The following is a 20,502-nucleotide window of genomic DNA, read 5'->3' as shown; positions in this document are numbered from 1 at the left end:
CTCCCTCCCTCCCTCCCTCCCTCCCTGGCAGGCAGAGCCCCTGATCATTGACTTGCGTGACCTCTTCACACTCATCTACGACATCAAGCAGCGCGAGGAGATGGAGAAGAAGGCCCAGAAGGACAAGCATTGTGAGCAGGCCGTCTACCAGGTAAATAACAACAACAAACAACAACAGAACTGTTACCATGACCGTTATGCACAATGGCCATATTGAGTGTACTCATGAGTATAGTGAGAGATATTAGAGGAAGGGTGATGACGCGTATCCACATTTTCCCATTGATAAAAATGGGTTCATGTCCGTCAAAGTGAGCGTTCCCCCCTCTTGCGTAAGCATGCTTTCTCGCGTAGCCTAGCGACCAGCAGGCGGAGACGACTGCTTCACGCGCTTTGAGAGCTAGTCCTGATCTCTGTTTGGGCTTTGACTGCAATGCAATTTATTTAAGGTGTTTTGAGGGATGATATAATGCCGCTATTTTTTTTATCCTGAAACATGACTTTCGTGCATCGAAAGACTCCTGTCAATGTAAAAGGCTTAATGTAATGTATAACTGTGTCCACAATGGTATATATTATTATGTTGGAAAATGAATACAGTAACTCAGACATCAGGTTAAGACTATGCACAATAGGTTAAGACTAGGCACAATAGGTCAAGACTAGGCACAATAGGTTAAGACTAGGCACTCTCTCCTGAGTTCCTAATAGAAAACGCCTGTTTTCCCCTAAGCCAATGGCTGATTGCTCACAGCTGACGCCCTTGCATGCTCTTTTGTTCTCTCTCTTTTGTTCTCTCTGTACTTCTATTCGTCTATCCATGGTCTTGCTCTATTCTCCTCTCTATCCGTCTTCTTCTTGTTATGTAAAACGTTCCTTCTCTTCAACCATCACGCAGACCATTCTGGAGGACGAGGTGGACGATCCAGTTTACCAGGTACGTCGCCACACAACACGCGGCCAATCAGAACTAGCGATGAAACCCCATGGGATCTTTTACGCTCTAGCTTCTACTGACGACAGTGTTTTCATGTGATTCATTCTATGGAATATGAAACAATTAATCCTTAATGTAAATATCTGCCACTGATCTGCTTGAATTAATGATTCATGATATCCAAACCATCTCAGTAATACGCAGTAGACCAACCATCATAGTAGCCGGTTTTGTTCAACCATTCGACTCTCCCATTGCCAGTGTTGTTAAACCATATCTTTTCAGTTGATCTGTGTATATGTTCTGATTTTCTTCTAAAGACCTATCTGACCCTGACTGGTTGTTCTCCCCTTTTGCTTTTGGCTGAACCTGATACTCTACTCTGTTGCTCACACTGAATACAGACAACACTAACCCTTACTCTGAACGCTTATGTTCAGTGGTTATGCCCCAACCCCTTCCAAATTTCTGTTGTTTGCGCCTTTAGCTTTTTCTACTGTATGCCCACCCCCAAAAAAGTTTTAATTTACAATTCTGTAGTAGTAGTGACTGTTTTCGTTTTGTTTTGTTTCGAATACAAGAGTCCAATGACTGTGGGCAGAATCCAAACTTGGGATCCGTGCGTGTAACTAACTCAGACTTTCGTGTAAATCATCTAAGTTACAAATGCGGATCTCAAGTCAGGATTGGCCCTTCTGTGTCTAGGTGGTAGTGGAGAGGTGGAGCAGTATTTTGCTGAAGTTGGTGAAGGGACCTCTTCAGTACCTGGAACTACTGCCTGACCAATTACTGTGCTCTCTCCTCTTCCTTCTTCACTCTATCGTCTCTCTCTCTCTTTCTTTCCTTGTTTGTCTCTCTCACACTCTTTTTTTCTCTCTTTCTCTTTCTCTGTATTTTGTCTCTTTCTTTCTCTCTCTCTCGCTCTCTCTATCTCTTTCTTTCGATCGCTCTCTCTCTCTCTCTTTCCGTTAATCTCGTCATGCTCCATCCCTCTTGGCCCCGCCCGCTACCTCTGTTGTAGTACATTGTGTTTGAGGCTGGACATGAGCCCCTCCGTGGCCACCAATCAGAGGAGAGCGTTTACCAGGTACAATACCAAGCCCCGCCCCTTCCATACCTTTTGTAGAGTAGTCAACCCAGAGCGTTGTGTTACATTAGGATATTTCTGTTTGTTAGAGAGCAGGGCAGTACACTCTGGGTAAAAAAAGTATACTCACAATGTTCCAAATGTAAATTAGAATAACATCTCAAGTGCAGTCATGGCCAGTTATTTTGGCAGACCAATTCATCCAGGCTTCTCTAGAGTCTATGTGGGCTCCCTGCAGACATCCAGAGGTATGACCTTCCAGCTCAGTTCAAGGGACCAACAGGAGCCTCTAGGGAACTAGAGTGTGATTTAATCTGGTCCCCCTCCTCCCTCCACCACCTCTCTACTCCCTCACCCCACCTCCCTTGCCCCTCCTCCTTTACCCATCTTCCCTTCTCCGTCCACCTCCCCCTCCTTCCCTCCCTCCACCCTCGTCCCCCTCCTCCTCCCTGCCCTCCCTCCTCCTCATCCCTCCTCCTCCTCTTCCTTTCTGAAGATGAAAGATGAGTTGAAATGAATCATTTGCCATGCCATTTGAACTCCAAATGAAACAAGATCAATAGGCGAGAAGAAAATTCCGCCCAACTCCAAGTCAGCCAGCCGAAAGCGAGAGAGAGAGGCCATATTGTTCACTACGGTTAATAGATTAATGTGAGGAAAATATACAAAAGGGAGGAGAGGGCAAGCGCTCCAGCGTTGTCAGTTTCCATAGATTTAAATCTCTAGCTGAACGTGATCCAAATGGAGAAAAACAATTGTGCCTTCTTAATGTCAAAACAAAGAAGTAGCACACACAATCCTACAGCATTGCTTACAATCAATATGGATTTAAATAGAGTTGATTCAAGAGCTGTGCAACGGTAGAATTTGCATAACATTTTCCTTTAAACCATTTGTAGACCAGAGACACCTTCTGAAATGATGAGTGTTTCAGCTGCAGCAGTAGAAAGGATTCATTTAATAATCAATACGTTTTTTTTTCTTCTTACTCAACCTTGGTAAAATGGTGTTGCTCAAAGCTCACTTTATTCTTTCATTTTGACTCGACCTCCAACACAGGTCCCTACCGCTACCAGTCAGCAGAAGGGAGAAGGGATCTATGACGTCCCAAAACGCCATTTCATGACTGTAGGTGCTTTTGTTTTTTGTTCGTCCACTCCCTCCACTGGCAAACCTCTCATTCCCTCACTAAGGAAACCTCCCCTCTTCTTTAGTGTCCATTTATGAACCCCTGTCTGTGTGACCTTGTGGAATTATTGGACCCCTAACCACCTCGCCGACACACGTAGACATGGTCGTATACACCCACAGACTGGTTATCAGCAGTGTGTCTTGAGGTAGTGGTTGCCTGCCTGTGCAGTCTGATATCAGTTTTCTCGGGCAAGAAATGACCAAGCGTCAGGCCTAAGTATATTCTTACAGTATCTAAGGTTATAAAGATGCAATGATATTGTATATTGCAATATATATTGTTCTGTACATGTGGTATATTGTATTGTTATGCATAGCCTGCCCCAACAGATACACGATTGGTCCATCTAGCTAAGATGTGACATCAGTTGTTAAGATAAATCCAGTGGAGATGGAGATGTGTCTCCGCTTCAAATCCTCCACAGGGTTTTAAATATAGAGGACTGTCAGGCGTCGAAGAGGCGTCTTTTCTCCAATAAAGACAGAACGCTTTGTCATTTCCACTTTCACCAATTTACTTTCTACAGCAAGGTTCACTTTTGACCACAACCAATAGACATATCATGGGATTCACTTTTTGGTTGCGCAAAACTGGAAATATATCTCTTTCTGTCCTTTCGCCGTGTCAGATGCAATAGTCAATACATTTACACGGAGCGAGAGGAAAACGTCCGCCTGGCTTCTGAAACAAACCCTCGGAGAAAGTGGGCTTTTCTTTCTCGCCTCGCTTCCTCTCTCTGTGCTGGTAGTTCAGCAGCGAATCAACTCGACATGATAGCTACACTGCCCCCCTTGCTATCTCTCCCCAAAACACATCATGCTAGCTGGTGTTGTATCAATAGCTGCTTCCGTATCTCTAAGAGTTACTGCTTGTCTGTGCATTCAGTTGGAGCTCAACTGAGAGATCTTCCATAGCTTGATGTGTGTCACTCTGCCTGCCTGTCTGCCTGAGGTGAAGGCCCAGTATAACTATAACCTATGTCTACCCACCTTTTACAAACTATTGTACCTCCCTCTTGCTCCTAACGGATACATAGGACTGTAAGAGCAAGCCATAATGTATAAGAACAATATGTACCGTATATGATCAGATTCCCCCCCCCACACACTTCAAACAGGACATAGACAATATTATGTTACCCCCCCTCCCTTCACCAACTCTGATTGCTGTTTTCCTCTCATTTTCGCTCTTCTTTTCGTGTGTGTGTGTGTGTGTGTGTCTTTATTTATAGCATGCAATTCCCCTGTGTGTTCCCGTGATGATACATCGTCTGCTTGTGCATGGCCCCTGCAGTCTAGGACATACATTTCATGCGACTTACCCATTTCATAGTCTAGTTGTAGAACCTATGTCCCTCCTTCCTACTTCCTCTGAATTGTAATTGTACTGTTCGAGCGCTGAACTTATATGGCCAGGGGGGGATGAGATATGAGAGTAGCGGTAGGAACGGTCACGTCTGCAATATGGGTCAGGTAGTTACATTGTCTCGGTGGGTAAATATATAGAAGTATATATATTCATTGGGTTCAAGAAACACAGCGGTGAATGTACAGGTAACTGCCAAAATAAAGGAAACACTTGAGTAAACGAGGGATACAAAGTATATTGAAAGCAGGTAAGATAATTAAGCAATTCATATCCCATCAACCAACATTCCATCGTGCAAGGGATCATGTATTAAAATGTCCCAGTTGCCCATTATTTTGGCTACCATGGTTAGAAGAAGAGATCTCAGTGACTTTGAAAGAGGGGTCTCAAAGGAGCATAAGGGGTGTAAAGTGTGTGTGTGTGTGTGTGTCTGTGTCAGTCCCCAGATCTCAACCCAATTGAATACTTATCTGAGATTCTGGAGTGGTGCCTGAGACAGCATTTTTCACCACCATCAACAAAACACCAAATGATGGAATTTCATGTGGAAGAATGGTGTTGCATCCCTCCAATAGAGTTCCAGACACTTGTAGAATCTATGCCAAGGCGTATTGAAGCTGTTCTGGCAGCTTGTGGTATTGCCCAATGCCCTCTAAAGATTTTATGTTGGTGTTTCCTTTATTTTGGCAGTTACCTGTATATTGTATACCGTCCAAATCCTACCTAATCATATAATATTATCTTGTGTTTGAGAGGAATCACAATGGTAATGCATTGTGGGACTACTGGGGCTGATTTGATAGGCAGAGACGGACATAATAATATCTAATCAGTGTTCTTTTGATTGGACTGAATAGCCAATTATAGAGCACCGTGAGAGATTCATTTTAGATCCATCTTCTGATAATGAAATGAGAGGAGACCTAGTTGTTTCTTGGCATCTTCAGTACAATTCTCTTCACACGCAATCACGCATGCACACACACACCCACACACACGCACACACCCTATTAGAGTAATAGAATGTGTTATGACTTAGAAAGTCTGCCTTTGTTTTGTCGTGAAATGTCACTGTTCTCCCTCTCTGTCCCTGTTCCTCTGCCCCACCACAGAACATCAACCACTTTGATCTGTTCGGAGATATGTCCACTCCACCCTCGGTGAGTAACTGTCATTCCCTATTGCTTAGACAGACTCTGACCGTTTAACCATGTCTGCAATGATGGTGCTGAAATATTATGCGTCAACATCGCTGCAACTCCCCAACGGGCTTGGGAGAGGCGAAGGTTGAGTCATGCATCCTCCGAAACATGACCCGCCTAACCGCGCTCCTTAACACCCGCCAGCTTAACCCGGAAGCCAGCCGCACCAATGTGTCGGAGGAAACACCGTTAAACTGGCAACCGGGGGCCCAAGAGTGCAGGCACCCGGTCCACCACAAAGAGGTCCCAAGAGTGCGGTGAGCCACGTAAAGCCCCACAGCCAAAACCCTCCCCTAAGCGGGGTGACACTGGACCAAATGTGCACCGTCCTATGGGACTCCCGGCCACGGCCGGTTGTTGCCCAGCCCGGAAATGAACCCGGGTCTGTAGTAACGTCTCTAGCACTGCGATGCAGTGTCTTAAACCGCTGCGCCACTCGGGAGGTCCATGTGTCAACATTTTAATGCGTTGTTATGCAGTCAAACTACTGTGCGGAAAGTAGAGAAACTCACAGTCAAGACAACCGTTAAAGACCAGTAAGAGATTGGAAGACATTTTGTATTCTGATTTCTATGTGAACAGATGGTTCAATTGACCCCCAAATAGAAAAAGCCAATAAACAAATGATCACAATGACCCCAGTGAAAGGATAGGTGCCTGGTTCAGACGTGTATGTGGATGATTTCCCCCCAGATTCCCCCGTCCCCGGCCAACACTCTGGACCCCAGCAGGAGCCACCGCCAGCCTCAGCACCCCCCAGAGATGTTCACCGGCCCCTTCAGCCCCACCTCTGTCCCCTCAGGGTACATGACTATGGGGCCAGTCCAGGCAGCTCAGTGGGCCCAGCAGGGACCCTTCGCTGGCCAGGCCCAGACCCTGGCCTTCGGGGTGCAAGGGCCCCTCCAGGTGACCCAGGTCCTCCCGGGGGGCCAGCCCGTCATCTGGAGCCAGGCCAACATCTTCCCTGCCACCCAGCAGCAGTGGGCCGCCATGGCTGCCTACATGCCTGCCCAGGCTGTGGGCGTGGGGGGCCACCACATCCCCATGATGGTGCCCATCACCACCGTATGCCCCAGCCCCCAGGGGCCCCACAGTGACCTCTCCTCCACCCCCTCCTCGGCCATCGCCAGTCCCCAGCATCAGACGATGGACCCCGTCCTGCTCCAGCAGCAGCATAGCATCGGTGGGGACTCTGACGGAGGCGAAGGCCCCTCTTCGTTGGGCCTTGTCATGGTGGGCAGCAGGTGTGGCACACCCAGGCCGATGAGCCCTACTTCAATGGGTCTTGGTGCCGTGAGCAGGTGTGAGACGCCCGTTGGCCTTGTCATGATGGCGAGGTGCGAGACGCCCGGTCTAGTGAACGTGCCCCCTGACACCCTGGTCTGTAGCCAGCTGGGCCTGGGGTCATCATCTGCCGCAGCCCAGGAAGAGGAAGGCAGCTGTAGTGACCTTGACCTCTCTCGGATGACCTTGAGTCCAGGCACGTCCACCTCGCCCTCCACTGACTCAGGTAAACTCTACCTATAGCCAGTTTTTCCTACATTCACACTAGATAGTTGCACATACTCATACAAAACAAATAAGTTACCCAACCCAAACCTTAAAGGGAAAATCCACCGGCCACATCTTCATGATGATACAAAATGCATCATTTTGCATGTCATGATAATATGGTCAGTGGCACTTTGCTTCTTGAATGTCCAATATCTTGAAAACTTGACGGCTGACATGCAAAACATTTTGGGACTGTATCAAAAGTGGACAAATGAAAAAAATACCAAAATATTGTTTTTTTGTCAAGTTTCCCTTTAAGCAAACCCTAACTCTACCCATCTGGATAATGTACAATGCTTTAAGACACGGTTAAAATGAAAAAAAGGAGTACAGTACACCCAACAACCAACTCTGTCTCTGCAGCGTCCACCCCAGCCCCCCAACCTGGCTCGACCTCAGACTCCGCCCCGTCCCAGACTAGTGATCCCCCCACAGACCACTCCCCCATCGAAACAGAGGCCACACACCCCAGCACCAGGGAGGATGACTCGGTGAGTCTCAGCTAATCTGGTCATCATGATATAACGATCTATCAAACGGTTGGTAGATGGTTGTTTTATCACTTCACCTGCCATTTTGACTGCAACAGTCTAATAAAGACAGTTGATATATGCTAAGAGGGAAAAAGTCCTTTGGTTGTATTTATAAAGGTCTTGGGTAACGTTATAATTAGAAAATATGTATTTCAAAGAATCCAATAGCATTTTCAGGACTTTATGTTACTGTAGGCTATCTGCTACCGCGTGCACACATGTGGTTATTCTTGGAAAAAGTGATATTTGGAAATAGAGCTAATCTCTTCAATTTTGAGAGTTATTTGTCAAAGGGAAGTGTTTTGGAAACGTCAGATACAATATAGAAATCAAAACATCTTACCTGCATGTGACTCTGTAGGAGGATTTGAAAAAGTCACTTTCTGGTGCTCCAGATAAAAAATGATGTCCTCTTATAACACATATTCTGTTAGTGATATCGAAATTCTCACAACATACATGTGTTAAATAAACGTATTTAGGAAAAGTCAAGGACGGAAGGGGGCATGGCAGAGATATATAAACGTTACATTCATATGCAGTCAAAATTACTGCCTCAGCACTTGTGTTAATGGGTGAATACTGATATTAACCATTCTCCCACTCTCTCTCGCTCTCTTTCTCTTTCTTTCTCTGTCTCTCCCTCTTTCCACTTAGGGCTCATGCACCAGGGCTCTGTCTCCCCGTCCTTCCAGCGATGCTCCAGCTGACTGTCCACAGGCCCAGACCTGTCCACAGGAAGACAGCTAGAGAACACTGGGCTCTGGGTGGGTCTCTTCTCTACTCTCCTACCACTCTCCTCTATCACCCCGTTCTCTCCTCTCCTCTCCTCCCCTTCCCTCTCATCTCCTCATCCCACCCCTCTCCCTCTCTTCAATCCTCTCCTGTTCTATTCTCTAACCTTTTGTATCCCCTTAAGGCTGCTTAAAACATCTCTGTTTTATTGATTGGTCTAACAGCTCTCGACCGCTCAGCTCTTATTGTCTGTCTGTCTGGTGTCTTTTCAGAGGCACAGATCTCTTGTTTGTCTTTTCGTCTCTCTCTCTGTGTCCTTGCAGCTAAATGGTCCTCAGCCAATTATGGAAGAGCCGTGGTTTTCGTTTAAGGTTCATTTTATTATGGCTCTGTAGTACGTTGTAAAATGGAACATTGCTGCATTGATTCAGTATGATCAAAGTAAGGAACAATACTGCCACCTGCTGTCCATAGGCTCATAATTGCACATATTTCACACAAGTGTATGTGTTCTAATGCTGCTCCCTCCCTCTCCAGGAGAAGAACCCTCTCTATGCCCAGAGATATGACCAACAAGAGGAGATGAGAAGAGAGGAGAGGAGGAGGAGGACAGCAGACTGACAGGGAGAGGAGGAGAGACTCTAGACTCCTGTGTCTCTCCACATAGCTGGATTACACTGATCACTGTTAATATTGGCAACCTAAAGTAGCAGTACCATAGGACTGGCTTCTCTCCTGAGATGGACAACACAACACACTCCTCATAATGGACAAACCTTGTCTTTTTTTCCCCCTTTGCCAATTGGAAGGTTTTTCTCCCAGGAAGTGACCTTTGAAACTGTAGCAGCAGGTCGTTGCCATGACAATGTTCTGCCACAGGTCAGTGGGTGGAGAAGTCCAATCTATCATGTGACCTGGAAGCACCAATCTAACTGCAAGTTCAGAAAGAGGATTCTAATGGGTTCAATGGATTCTGATGATTTTTTAGGTATTTTGATGAGGAATGGTGTCCTTTGGGGTTGTACCCTGCAAGGACTCATTGGGCAGAACAGATGGATTTCCCAAATGTTTTCAAAGAACTGACTTGTTCCATTTGCATGAACAGACTTTGTATTGTGGATCCAGCGAAACGCAGCAGCGACTGCGAGACAACTGTTCTCCGTAGCTCCGTAGCTTCCTTTTCCACGCTAAAAGATAAAAAATATAATTTGTCATTTGTAAGCTGCGACTACTGAGTTGACGCTTATGAGAGTTTTTAGGATGACAAAAAAATGGTTGAGGCATCGGCCGAAATAAAAATCCTGTTTGCCAAACTTCTATTTTGTAAATAAGATTTCCTCAAGGCCCCTACTGTACACCTGAATCTCTGTGCCATAAGATAGGTCTGTCATCTGCCTCTCTGACACTACCTACCTGTGACTCTCAACTCTAAAGCAATGCCCTACCAGCACCTCTGTCTGTATCATCTGGATGTTTGCTTTGCTTTTGTTGGCAATTTCTTTTTTGTTCTTTTTTGTTCTTTCGGTTTCTCTGTTGGGTTTGGTCGGTCTGTGACGTATGAACTGTGCTTCTGTGTTACATAGCCATTGAATCAAAGCGACGATGCCTGTTACCTACGTGTGACGTAACTCACTCTTTTGAAAATGAAGTCCACACAACAACAACAAAATATCCACAGGCTCATTTCTTAATAAAGTCACTGTCACTTTTACCTGGGGGGAGGGAAGGGGAGGAAGAAGGGAGGAAGGGAAGGGAGGGGAAGAAGGGAGGGGGAGGGGAAGAAGGGAGGGGAAGAAGGGGAGGAAGGGAGGGGAGGAAGGGAGGGGAAGAAGGGAGGGGGGGAGGGGAGGGAGGAAGGGAGGATCTCCTGTATAACCTTGTTTTTTTAGCTGTTTTAGACTTCCAGACAGGTGTACTACTCATACTTCAATGTTTTCTTTCAAACTCAATGTTGAATCTACTCTACTGCTTCCAGACCTGGGTTCAAATACTATTTAAATACTTGAGCATTTGTTTTAGCCTGCCTCTAGTGCCAGGTGGGCGGGGTTTGCATTTTGGGAATTTTCAATTGGTCCCATTGCGACAGGCAAGCTCAATCACTCACAGCTAAACAATTTGAAATGATTTCAAATAGTATTTGAACCCAGTTCTGCTAGACATATCTAGGTGGTTTCTAGGAACCAAACCAATAAGCTAGTTGAGATGGCCCAGCCAGCTGCAGACTCCAGAGTGCATTACTATGCCTTATTACTATCAGTTGTACAGGTTCTGTTGCCCTGTCACTGTTACATCGTCCTGTCATTGTATTACAGTAACACAATTGATTGATGCAACTAAAGGTTCGGGGCATATTGTAGGTCTGTCTGCTTCACAGAGTTACAAATGGCCAAAACGTGGAGACTTTATACGACTATGAAATAATATAAATATTATTACTATTTACTTCTAGACTATGATGATAATACCTGTAACCCTGCTCGTATAAGAAAAAGCTAAGCGAAATGGTCCATTTTATTTATGAATTCCAAACGGTCTTGAAAAGAGAAAAAGGACTTTTGTACGTATATTTCTTCCCATTTACTGTACTACTCATGCCCACTGTTCAGTCACAAATAAAATATCATGTGATTCACAGTTTTCTCCTGAATGTTGTATGTTGCATCAGCCATTTGTAATAATGGGTACTGCAACAAAAAAAGGTCATTCATAGGATATTGCGGTCGAATTACCATTTCACTGTGTACTTTCTAAGAAAATAAGTCCTGCATGTATTTTGTTCCACCTCAATGGATCCAGCGGAGGGGGCTGTGTTCTTGCTATTACCTGGGCCCTGTCCAGTCAGCACATGCAGAAGAAAGCTTTTTGAAATGGAGAATGGAAACGAGGTCATTCTTAGTGCTGTTGAGATAGTACCTCCTCCATTTTAAAAGGTTTTCTACCATGTTTCTGTCAACCGTACATGACTCTGTCATTTTGTGTTGTTTAGGGCATATATCCATCAACACAAACCTACATGAAGCATTTTAACTGAAGTTGATCTCAATCTACATTTCAAATAGCTTTTTGTTTTTACATTTACAAGCAATCGTTCCATATTGTGTGGAGTGGATCTGATGTTTCTGTCAAGGGTAATTTGATTAAGGTCAATGAAGGTAAACAAACAGTCTGGGAGATCTCCCAAAAAACATAACGTACTGTACACCGAACACCGTCTGTGTGCTTTGTGTTTCCTAATACCTGACTTATGAAAGTGGAGATTCCCGTAACAGACTCACGGTCTGAACCTAACATTGAGTCCATGCCCCCACTTGTATTGATCAGTGTGTATTTACACACAAACAGAGATACCTGAACACACACACACACACACACACACACACACACACACACACACACACACACACACACACACACACACACACACACACACACACACACACAGCGGAACACATTGTTGTCTCGTCAGGTCTGTGCGTCCGTCTTATTGGAGATTTTTCAGATCCACCACAACTACCATGCTCTCTGTGTCCATGTTGAAGCCTACAGTCAGCCCAGGCTACTGCCTCCTCTGTGCTGCATTGTGCTTGCTCCTACTCCGGTAAGACCTTCATTCAGTCTGTGTGTGGAAGATAGAGATTCAAGGGCAATGGCTGTCCTCTACAAGCGTCAATACTCTATACAGTAGCCAGACATTGTATGACTTAATGTGAGGTTCATTGCAGTACACTTACTCCTGATGGTTAAGGTTTTAGATGGAGGCCTTGTACAACGGGAGGGAACATTATTCTGGATTTAAATTGTTGGCTGTTTAAATCAATGCAAAAGTCCATTGAGAATAGAAAATGGTGTGTGTGCGTGCAGAAGTCCACACCAGAATAGTAAACTAACAAAATTGTGACCAACTGGGGACATTTTGTTAGTCCCCACAAGGTCAAATGCTATCTCTAGGGGGTTTAGGGTTAAAGTTAGAATTAGAGTTAGGAGCTAGGGTTAGTTTTAGGGTTGTGGTTGGGAGCTAGGGTTCGGTTTAAGGTTAAGGTTAGGTTTTCGAGTTAAGGTTAGGGTTAGGGTTAAGGTTCGTGTTAGGTTTACGGTTAGGGAAAATATGATTTTGAATGTGACTGAATTGTCTGTCCCCACAAGGAGTGTGTGCGCATGTGTGCGCGTGCGTGTGCGTGTGTGTGCATATTTCTTCAAAGAAGTCCACCTTTTTGAAACCATAATGATTTTCTATCACATCAACACATAGAGGATTCCTCCCGTCTAACCCTGCCTGACTAATATAAGAGGCTGATGCAGTGCGGTGAGCTGTGAGTTATGGTGACCTATGTTTCAGTGATGTCGCCATAGCCGGCAGTGGCGAGGAGCCCAGTAGCGCCCGCGAGGCTCGGTCTGCGGGGCCTCAGGTCGCCGTGCAGCCGGTGGACTGTGTACAATCAGAGTGGTCCTCCTGGACACGCTGCGATGTCTGCAGGAAGAAGAGGGTGAATATTGGCAGGAGGAGGAAGAAATGGATGATGATGATGAGGAGGAGGAGGATGGTAGATAAAACCTGTTAGTGGAGAGTATAGCGTAAGTGGCACAGGTTGCTGTTTGTAATCCACTTGACACGGATAAAGACAAGGGGAGTAGCTACCCTTGACAAGAGAGTGAAAAGATAGTTCTGATATCATAACGGACATGGGATGTACTTCACATTCTGTGCACAGACTGGGTAATGCAGCCTTTCTGTGACTAATAGCTTTACAGTAAGTGGGCACTTAGGTAAAGATGTGCTGTACTGTAGCATTCAAATTGTTTTCAATTGTCTTTTATTCTCTCTCTCTCCCTCCCCTCTCCATCGCCCTTCCCCCCAGTATCGTTATGCTAAGCTTGTCCAGCCATCTCAGTTTGGCGGGGAGCCCTGTCATGTCCAGGGCAAAGAGATAGAGCCCTGTAGCCCTCCATCTCGCTTCGACTGTACACATGAAGAAACACCTCTGTGTGAAGGCTTCCTCTGCACTTACACAGGTATTCTTTCCACACAATCCACCAACTTAACTCTAACGTTAAGCCTGATTCGAGTAATCCTAACCACTGGTATTCTCTCCTCTGATCTCAAAACTAATATGCCTGCTATTTCTACACTGCTTAGTCCCATGCATGTCTTCCAGATGTCTCTGTGGATATAAAAAAAATCGAATAAAAAAAGTGCTGCATATCAAATGAAAAGTTTTACTCCACATAGTGCACTGCCAGTATATGGCTCTGAACAAAACTAGTGGACCACATAGGGAATATGGTGTGGTTTGAGATGTGACCTGTGTGTCTTCCCAGGGCGATGTGTGCCTATAGACCTGCGCTGTAACGGGGATGATGACTGTGGGGACTGGTCCGATGAGAAGGGCTGTCAGAAGGTGAACAAGGCCTGCAAGCAGGAGGCACAGGAGTACCATGGCATCGAGAACCTGGCCAAAGGGTGAGGCATATTCACTGTGGCCGAGTAAAAACTTGAGCTCTGCGTACACAAGCAATTTTTTTTTTTTACACAAATCTTCCATTGACATCAGTGCATGAAATATGTGAAAGTAAATCCCTTTCTCTCTCCTGTAGAATCAACATACTGAACAGTAACTTAGAGGGAGTGGTCATTGACAACAGATACTACGCAGGCAGTTGCTTGCCTCACTACATCCAGGACGTCAGGTTCAGGAAGCCTTATAACCTGCAGCAGTACACACTGGAGGTAGGAAGCCTTATAACCTGTAGCAGTACACACTGGAGTTAGGAAGCCTTATAACCTACAGCAGTACACACTGGAGGTAGGAAGCCTTATAACCTATAGCAGTACACACTGGAGGTAGGAAGCCTTATAACCTGTAGCAGTACACACTGGAGGTAGGAAGCCTTATAACCTGTAGCAGTACACACTGGAGGTAGGAAGCCTTATAACCTGTAGCAGTACACACTGGAGGTAGGAAGCCTTATAACCTGTAGCAGTACACACTGGAGGTAGGAAGCCTTATAACCTATAGCAGTACACACTGGAGGTAGGAAGCCTTATAACCTATAGCAGTACACACTGGAGGTAGGAAGCCTTATAACCTAAAGCAGTACACACTGGAGGTAGGAAGCCTTATAACCTACAGCAGTACACACTGGAGGTAGGAAGCCTTATAACCTATAGCATTACACACTGGAGGTAGGAAGCCTTATAACCTGTAGCAGTACACACTGGAGGTAGGAAGCCTTATAACCTACAGCAGTACACACTGGAGGTAGGAAGCCTTATAACCTATAGCAGTACACACTGGAGGTAGGAAGCCTTATAACCTGCAGCAGTACACAGTGGAGGTAGGAAGCCTTATAACCTGTAGCAGTACACACTGGAGGTAGGAAGCCTTATAACCTGCAGCAGTACACACTGGAGGTAGGAAGCCTTATAACCTGTAGCAGTACACACTGGAGGTAGGAAGACTTATAACCTGCAGCAGTACACACTGGAGGTAGGAAGACGTATAACCTATAGCAGTACACACTGGAGGTAGGAAGACTTATAACCTGTAGCAGTACACACTGGAGGTAGGAAGCCTTATAACCTGCAGCAGTACAAACTGGAGGTAGGAAGACTTATAACCTGCAGCAGTACACACTGGAGGTAGGAAGCCTTATAACCTGCAGCAGTACACACTGGAGGTAGGAAGCCTCATAACCTGCAGCAGTACACACTGGAGGTAGGAAGCCTTATAACCTGATTTCAGGTCTTTTAAGAGCAGTACAGAGGATACATTTATTCATAACTGGGTTGCTGCTACAGTACGTATGTGACTGTGACCTGTAGTGAATGTAAACATTACTTTTCTCTTGTTTGTCTGCCACAGACCAAAGGCACGTACGACTTCAAGCTGCAGTCTTTCGAGTCATACTCTGAGTTTGTCCATTACACCATGACGGAGCGCAGTTCCAAGACCACGGTGTCCATTGGCTTTGCCGTGCCGGGCGTGGCCGAGTTCGGCTTCAACTACGCTGACTCCAAATACTCCAAGTCAGAGAAGAAAATACGCCGCGCCTCTAGGAAGGTGAGAGTTGTTCATCAGGGGTCTGTTCGGAAGAGAGCATCGTTACAGAATGTTCCCGATAGAAATATATTGTGTAGAACAGATATGATTGTCTGCCATGTAGAATAGGGAACTGAGCCAGCTCTATTTATTACATTTCTATCTGCAATTGTCTGAACAACACAAAGACACAATTCACCCCAAAATCAACGTTTTGGGTCATTCACATTCAGTAGAGTAACCAAGCCCTCCTGACACGCCCCTTTGCCCGCCACCCCTCCACAGGAAAGCAGCTTTGTCCAGGCCAAGGCAGAGCTGCAACTGGCCCGATACATCCTGAAGTCAGAGGATCTGATGCTGCACCCGGAGTTCTTCCTGCGTCTTCGTGCCTTGCCCCAGTCCTACAACTACGGGGAGTACAGACAGATCTACAGAGACTATGGCACCCATTACATCACAGAGGCTACCCTGGGAGGAGACTACGAGTACACGGTCATCCTGGACAAGGAAAAGCTGGAGAAGACAGGTGACTGATGATGCTTTGCTATTCCATGCAAAGAGGCTAGTGCACTACGGGGCCTTAGGGTGACATTTCACTTCACAGCAGCTACCCATGGACAATTGAAATAAAGTACCATATCACAATGGCAGTAGTAATACTCTCCTCTATCTCCACTCCCATTTTAGATTATTCTCTGGAAGCCTACAAGAACTGTTTGCAGATAGGTCTGAAGGTGGGGGCCAACATCAAGGGAGTGTATGTGACTGTGGGGGTCGAGGGAGGTGGTTGTGATGGTCTGCTCAATGAAATGGGAGGTGAGGAGTGGATCTAGATCACCGGCAACACGGGTCTCTCTTTCTGTCTCGTACTGTAGAACAAATAGCCATTTCCAACTTCTCTTTAACTGTCTCTATCCTCCTCTCTCTCCGCGCCGTCTCCTCTCTCCCCCGCCTCCCCCCCCTCCCCCCCCGCTCCTCTAGAGGACACAGTGAAAGGCAGCATGGTGGAGGACTTTGTCGCGGTGGTTCGAGGGGGTGACAGTGAGTCCATCACCTGGCTGGCTGCCAAGAAGCTGCCCACGCCACAACTGATGAGACTGTGGGGAGAAGCCGTGCATTACAACCCTGACTTCATCCGCAGCGTGGTGGGAATACTCTCTCTCTCCGTTCTCTGTTCTCGCCATTTATCTCGGTCTCTTTGGTATACACTCCCTCTCATTCTACACCCACATGAAAAATACTATAGTTTACTATGGTTAAATACTATAGTATTCACTGTAGTGTTTTTGAAGACTTTACTGTAGTATTCACTGAAGCGTTTTTTCAGACTTTAGTCTAAAGTCTGCAAAAACACTACATTTAATGCTGTAGTATTTACTGCAGTGTTGCAGACATGACTGTAGTATACTGTAGTTTTTACAGTTTACTATAGTATACTGTAAATACTGTAGAATTTTTTTTTGTATGTGCTATAGTATTTACTGTAGTGTTTATACTGTACAGTAGTATTTATTGTAGGGTTTATACTGTACAGTAGTATCTACTGTAGTGTTTAGAGCATGGTGTTTGCAACGCCAGAATGGTGTGTGCAACGCCAGGGTTGTGGGTTCGATTCCCATGGGGGGCCAGTATTAAAAAAATTTTTATGAAATGTATGCATTCACTACTGTAAGTTGCTCTGGATAAGAGCATCTGATAGATGACTAAAATGTAAATCTTTGGCAAAACTGTGGGGGGTTTTTACTTAAAGAAAAGTACTGGACAAAATACTGAAAGAGAAAATGTTCCATAACTTGTAAGTAGATAGATAGGTAAGTAGGTAGGTAGAACTGAGGTCTAAATGGATAGTTCAGAGCTTCTACTCTTTTTTTATAACCTGTAGGGAACACAGTATATTGTCTATACTTCGTTTTTCACTTACGGGTGGCACAAGTTGGGTTATGGGGAGGGTTATGGACAGGGTATATGCAAATGTGATACTCTAGTGTAGTATATACTACAGTAATTACTGTAGTGTTTTTGCAGACATTACTATAGTATTTACTGTTGTGTTTTTGCGTACTATAGTGTTTTGCGGACAATACTGTAGTATTTACTGTTTTGTTTTTGCAATCTGTAGTATAATGTAGTATTTAGTATAGTACAATATACTACAAAAAGATATATTAAGTACTACACATGATTGAGGTATACTACAGTGTGTAGTATAGTTTTCTACAGAATTCTATAGAAAGTACTGTAGTATTCTATAGTACAATTTAGTATTTTTGTTCTATTCTCTTTCACTTCTCTTTAGTAAGCTGGGACTTGTCCTTTCTATTTATCTCACTCCCTATTTTACTCTTCATCTCCTTCCCTATCTCTCTTCATCTCTCTCTCTCTCTTCATCTCTCTCTCTCTCTCTCTCTCTCTCTCTCTCTCTCTCTCTCTCTCTCTCTCACTCTCTCACTCTCTCTCACTCTCTCTCACTCTCTGTCATTCACATTTCCCAAAGGTTCCTCTATAGGTGTCCTCTACCAGTCTGTCAGACTCCAGCCCTGAGCTGGTTGTGATGATGTTAAAGTATTGTTGTTGTTGTCTGTGTGACAGACGCGGCCACTATATGAACTGGTGACCGCCAGAGACTTCTCCAGCGCTAACTCCCTGAAAAAGAACCTGAGGAGAGCCCTGGCTGAATACCTGGAGGAGAGCAGCTCTTGCCGCTGTGCCCCCTGCCACAACAACGGACTGGCTGTTCTCAAAGGTAAACACCCTCCCTCCAGCCCCCAGCTTAAAGGACTTCCTCCCCGATCCAGCTATACTTTGTAGATTTATGAAACTATGAAAGATGATAATGATGATGATAGTGATGATGAGGATTATGTCTTCCTCTCCCCCCTCAGGCACCAGGTGTGAGTGTGTGTGTCCATCTGGCTACAGTGGACTGGGTTGTGAGATCACCCAACGACCAGGTCATTCTCTTAATAAAAACACAAACCTACACGATAAAGCCTTCACCTGTAGCTTTGACATCTCTATTTAAATTCCACAATATTGCCATTTCCATGCTTTTGGGGAGGTTTAACCTTTTGGCCTTTGTCCCAAATAGATATAGGCATAGACGGCAGCTGGAGCTGCTGGGGTTCGTGGTCACCCTGCACGGAGCGGTCTAAGACACGGAGCCGTCAGTGTAACAACCCTGCACCTAGCAGCGGAGGCATAGCCTGCAGAGGACTCCAGATGGAAACTACTGATTGTTTCTGATATTGTCCCGGAATCTTGATTGAAATAAAGATAATTCATGTCACCCTTGGAAATGTGCCTGTGATATGTTTGCATTCTTGACTCTCTTATGACCAAAATGATCTATTACACAAATGTGTGTAAGCCAATTGAGAAAAACTGAGGTGATCAAGCATAACAGAGAATGATTTTGTTTTTCTTTCTAAACACAAACATTTTCGTCTTTCTCATCAGATCAGAAGACAGATTTGGTATCATTCTTTACCCCTTAAACATACATCATTGGTATTGACTCCCACTTCCTGCTGTAGTGTTGAAACCTATTGTGTCCCGTCTTTCTTATGACATCAGCAGCGTTGGTTCTGAGAGGAGGAGCCAAGGCAGACGGAGCCCCTGTCTGGCCGGGGGTTATTACATCACCGTCTGCGTGTCTTATTTCCTGACTGACAGGAAGACCACGCGCACCAGCAACTCCAGTAGAATGTCCTTACTGAAGAGCTCAGTGACTTTCAATGTGGCACTGTCATAGGATGCCACCATTCCAACAAGTCAGTTCTTCAAATTTTTGGCCTGCTAGAGCTTCCCCGGTCAACTGTAAGTACTGTTATTGTGAAGTGGAAACGTCTAGTAGCAACAACGGCTCAGCAGCGAAGTGGTAGGACACACAAGCTCACAGAAAGGGACCGCCGAGTGCTGAAGTGCGTAAAAATCGTCTGAACTTGGTTGCAACACTCACTACCGAGTTCCAAACTGCCTCTGTAAGAAACGTCAGCACAATAACTATTCGTCGGGAGCTTCATGAAATGGGTTTCCATGGCCGAACAGCCGCACACACACAAGCCTAAGATCACCATGTACAATCCCAAGTGTCTGTTGAAGTGCTGTAAAGCTCGCAACCATTGGACTCTGGAGCAGTGGAAATGCGTTTTCTGGAGTGATGAATCATGCTTCACCATCTGGCAGTCCGACGGACAAAACTGGTTCTGGCTTATGCCAGGAGAACGCTATCTGCCCCAATGCGTAGTGCCAACTGTACAGTTTGGTGGACGAGGAATTATGGTCTAGGGCTGATTTTCATGTTTCAGGATAGGCCCCTTAGTTCCAGTGAAGGGAAATCTTAAAGCTACAGTATATAATAACATTCTAGACGATTCTGTGCTTCCAACTTAGTAGCAGCAGCTTGGGGAAGGCCCTTTCCTGTTTCAGCTAGGTCCATACATAAATGGTTTGTTGAGATTGGTGTGGAAGAACTTGACTGGCCTACACAGAGCTCTGACCTCAACCCCATCGAACACCTTTGGGATGAATTGGAACGCCGACTGCGAGCCAGGCTTAATCGCCCAACAGCCGTGCCCGACCTTACTAATGCTCTTGTGGCTGAACGGAAGCAAGTCCCTGCAGCAATGTTCCAACAGCTAGTGGAAAGCCTTCCCAGAAGAGTGGAGGCTGTTAAAGCAGCAAAGGGGGGACCAACTCCATATTAATGCCCATGATTTTGGAATGAGATGTTCGACAAGCAGGTGTCCACATACGTTTGATCATGTAGTGTACTAACCCAAGCATAGTTACTGTAGTAAGGTGTGGCACTTACTGTCATCTGATGGCGGATATAAGTAACTACAAATAACAGCACTC

General features: G+C 45.4%; 1 protein-coding gene across 1 annotated transcript in view; it reads left to right on the top strand.

Moving 5' to 3' along the window:
• Nucleotides 1-18,941, top strand: part of c8b (complement component 8, beta polypeptide) — a 74,706-nt gene extending 55,765 nt beyond the window's left edge. Inside the window, exons 6-25 of the mRNA XM_014191741.2 lie at nt 32-151; nt 899-937; nt 1,959-2,024; nt 3,084-3,152; nt 5,697-5,744; nt 6,480-7,296; nt 7,704-7,831; nt 8,531-8,593; nt 11,977-12,206; nt 12,945-13,092; nt 13,465-13,618; nt 13,925-14,066; nt 14,201-14,333; nt 15,469-15,666; nt 15,931-16,171; nt 16,333-16,461; nt 16,627-16,790; nt 18,235-18,388; nt 18,528-18,596; nt 18,734-18,941. Of these exons, the coding sequence (XP_014047216.2) occupies nt 32-151; nt 899-937; nt 1,959-2,024; nt 3,084-3,152; nt 5,697-5,744; nt 6,480-7,296; nt 7,704-7,831; nt 8,531-8,593; nt 11,977-12,206; nt 12,945-13,092; nt 13,465-13,618; nt 13,925-14,066; nt 14,201-14,333; nt 15,469-15,666; nt 15,931-16,171; nt 16,333-16,461; nt 16,627-16,790; nt 18,235-18,388; nt 18,528-18,596; nt 18,734-18,888 (3,267 nt within the window). The 3' untranslated portion in view covers nt 18,889-18,941. The remainder of the gene's footprint in view (nt 1-31; nt 152-898; nt 938-1,958; nt 2,025-3,083; nt 3,153-5,696; nt 5,745-6,479; nt 7,297-7,703; nt 7,832-8,530; nt 8,594-11,976; nt 12,207-12,944; nt 13,093-13,464; nt 13,619-13,924; nt 14,067-14,200; nt 14,334-15,468; nt 15,667-15,930; nt 16,172-16,332; nt 16,462-16,626; nt 16,791-18,234; nt 18,389-18,527; nt 18,597-18,733) is intronic.
• The last annotated feature ends 1,561 nt before the right edge of the window (nt 18,942-20,502 follow it).

Source organism: Salmo salar, chromosome ssa03, assembly GCF_905237065.1.
Source record: "Salmo salar chromosome ssa03, Ssal_v3.1, whole genome shotgun sequence".
In the NCBI taxonomy this organism is placed as follows: domain Eukaryota; kingdom Metazoa; phylum Chordata; class Actinopteri; order Salmoniformes; family Salmonidae; genus Salmo; species Salmo salar.
Note: the sequence above shows the minus strand (reverse complement) of the source record. Positions and strands in the feature narration are given on the sequence as shown.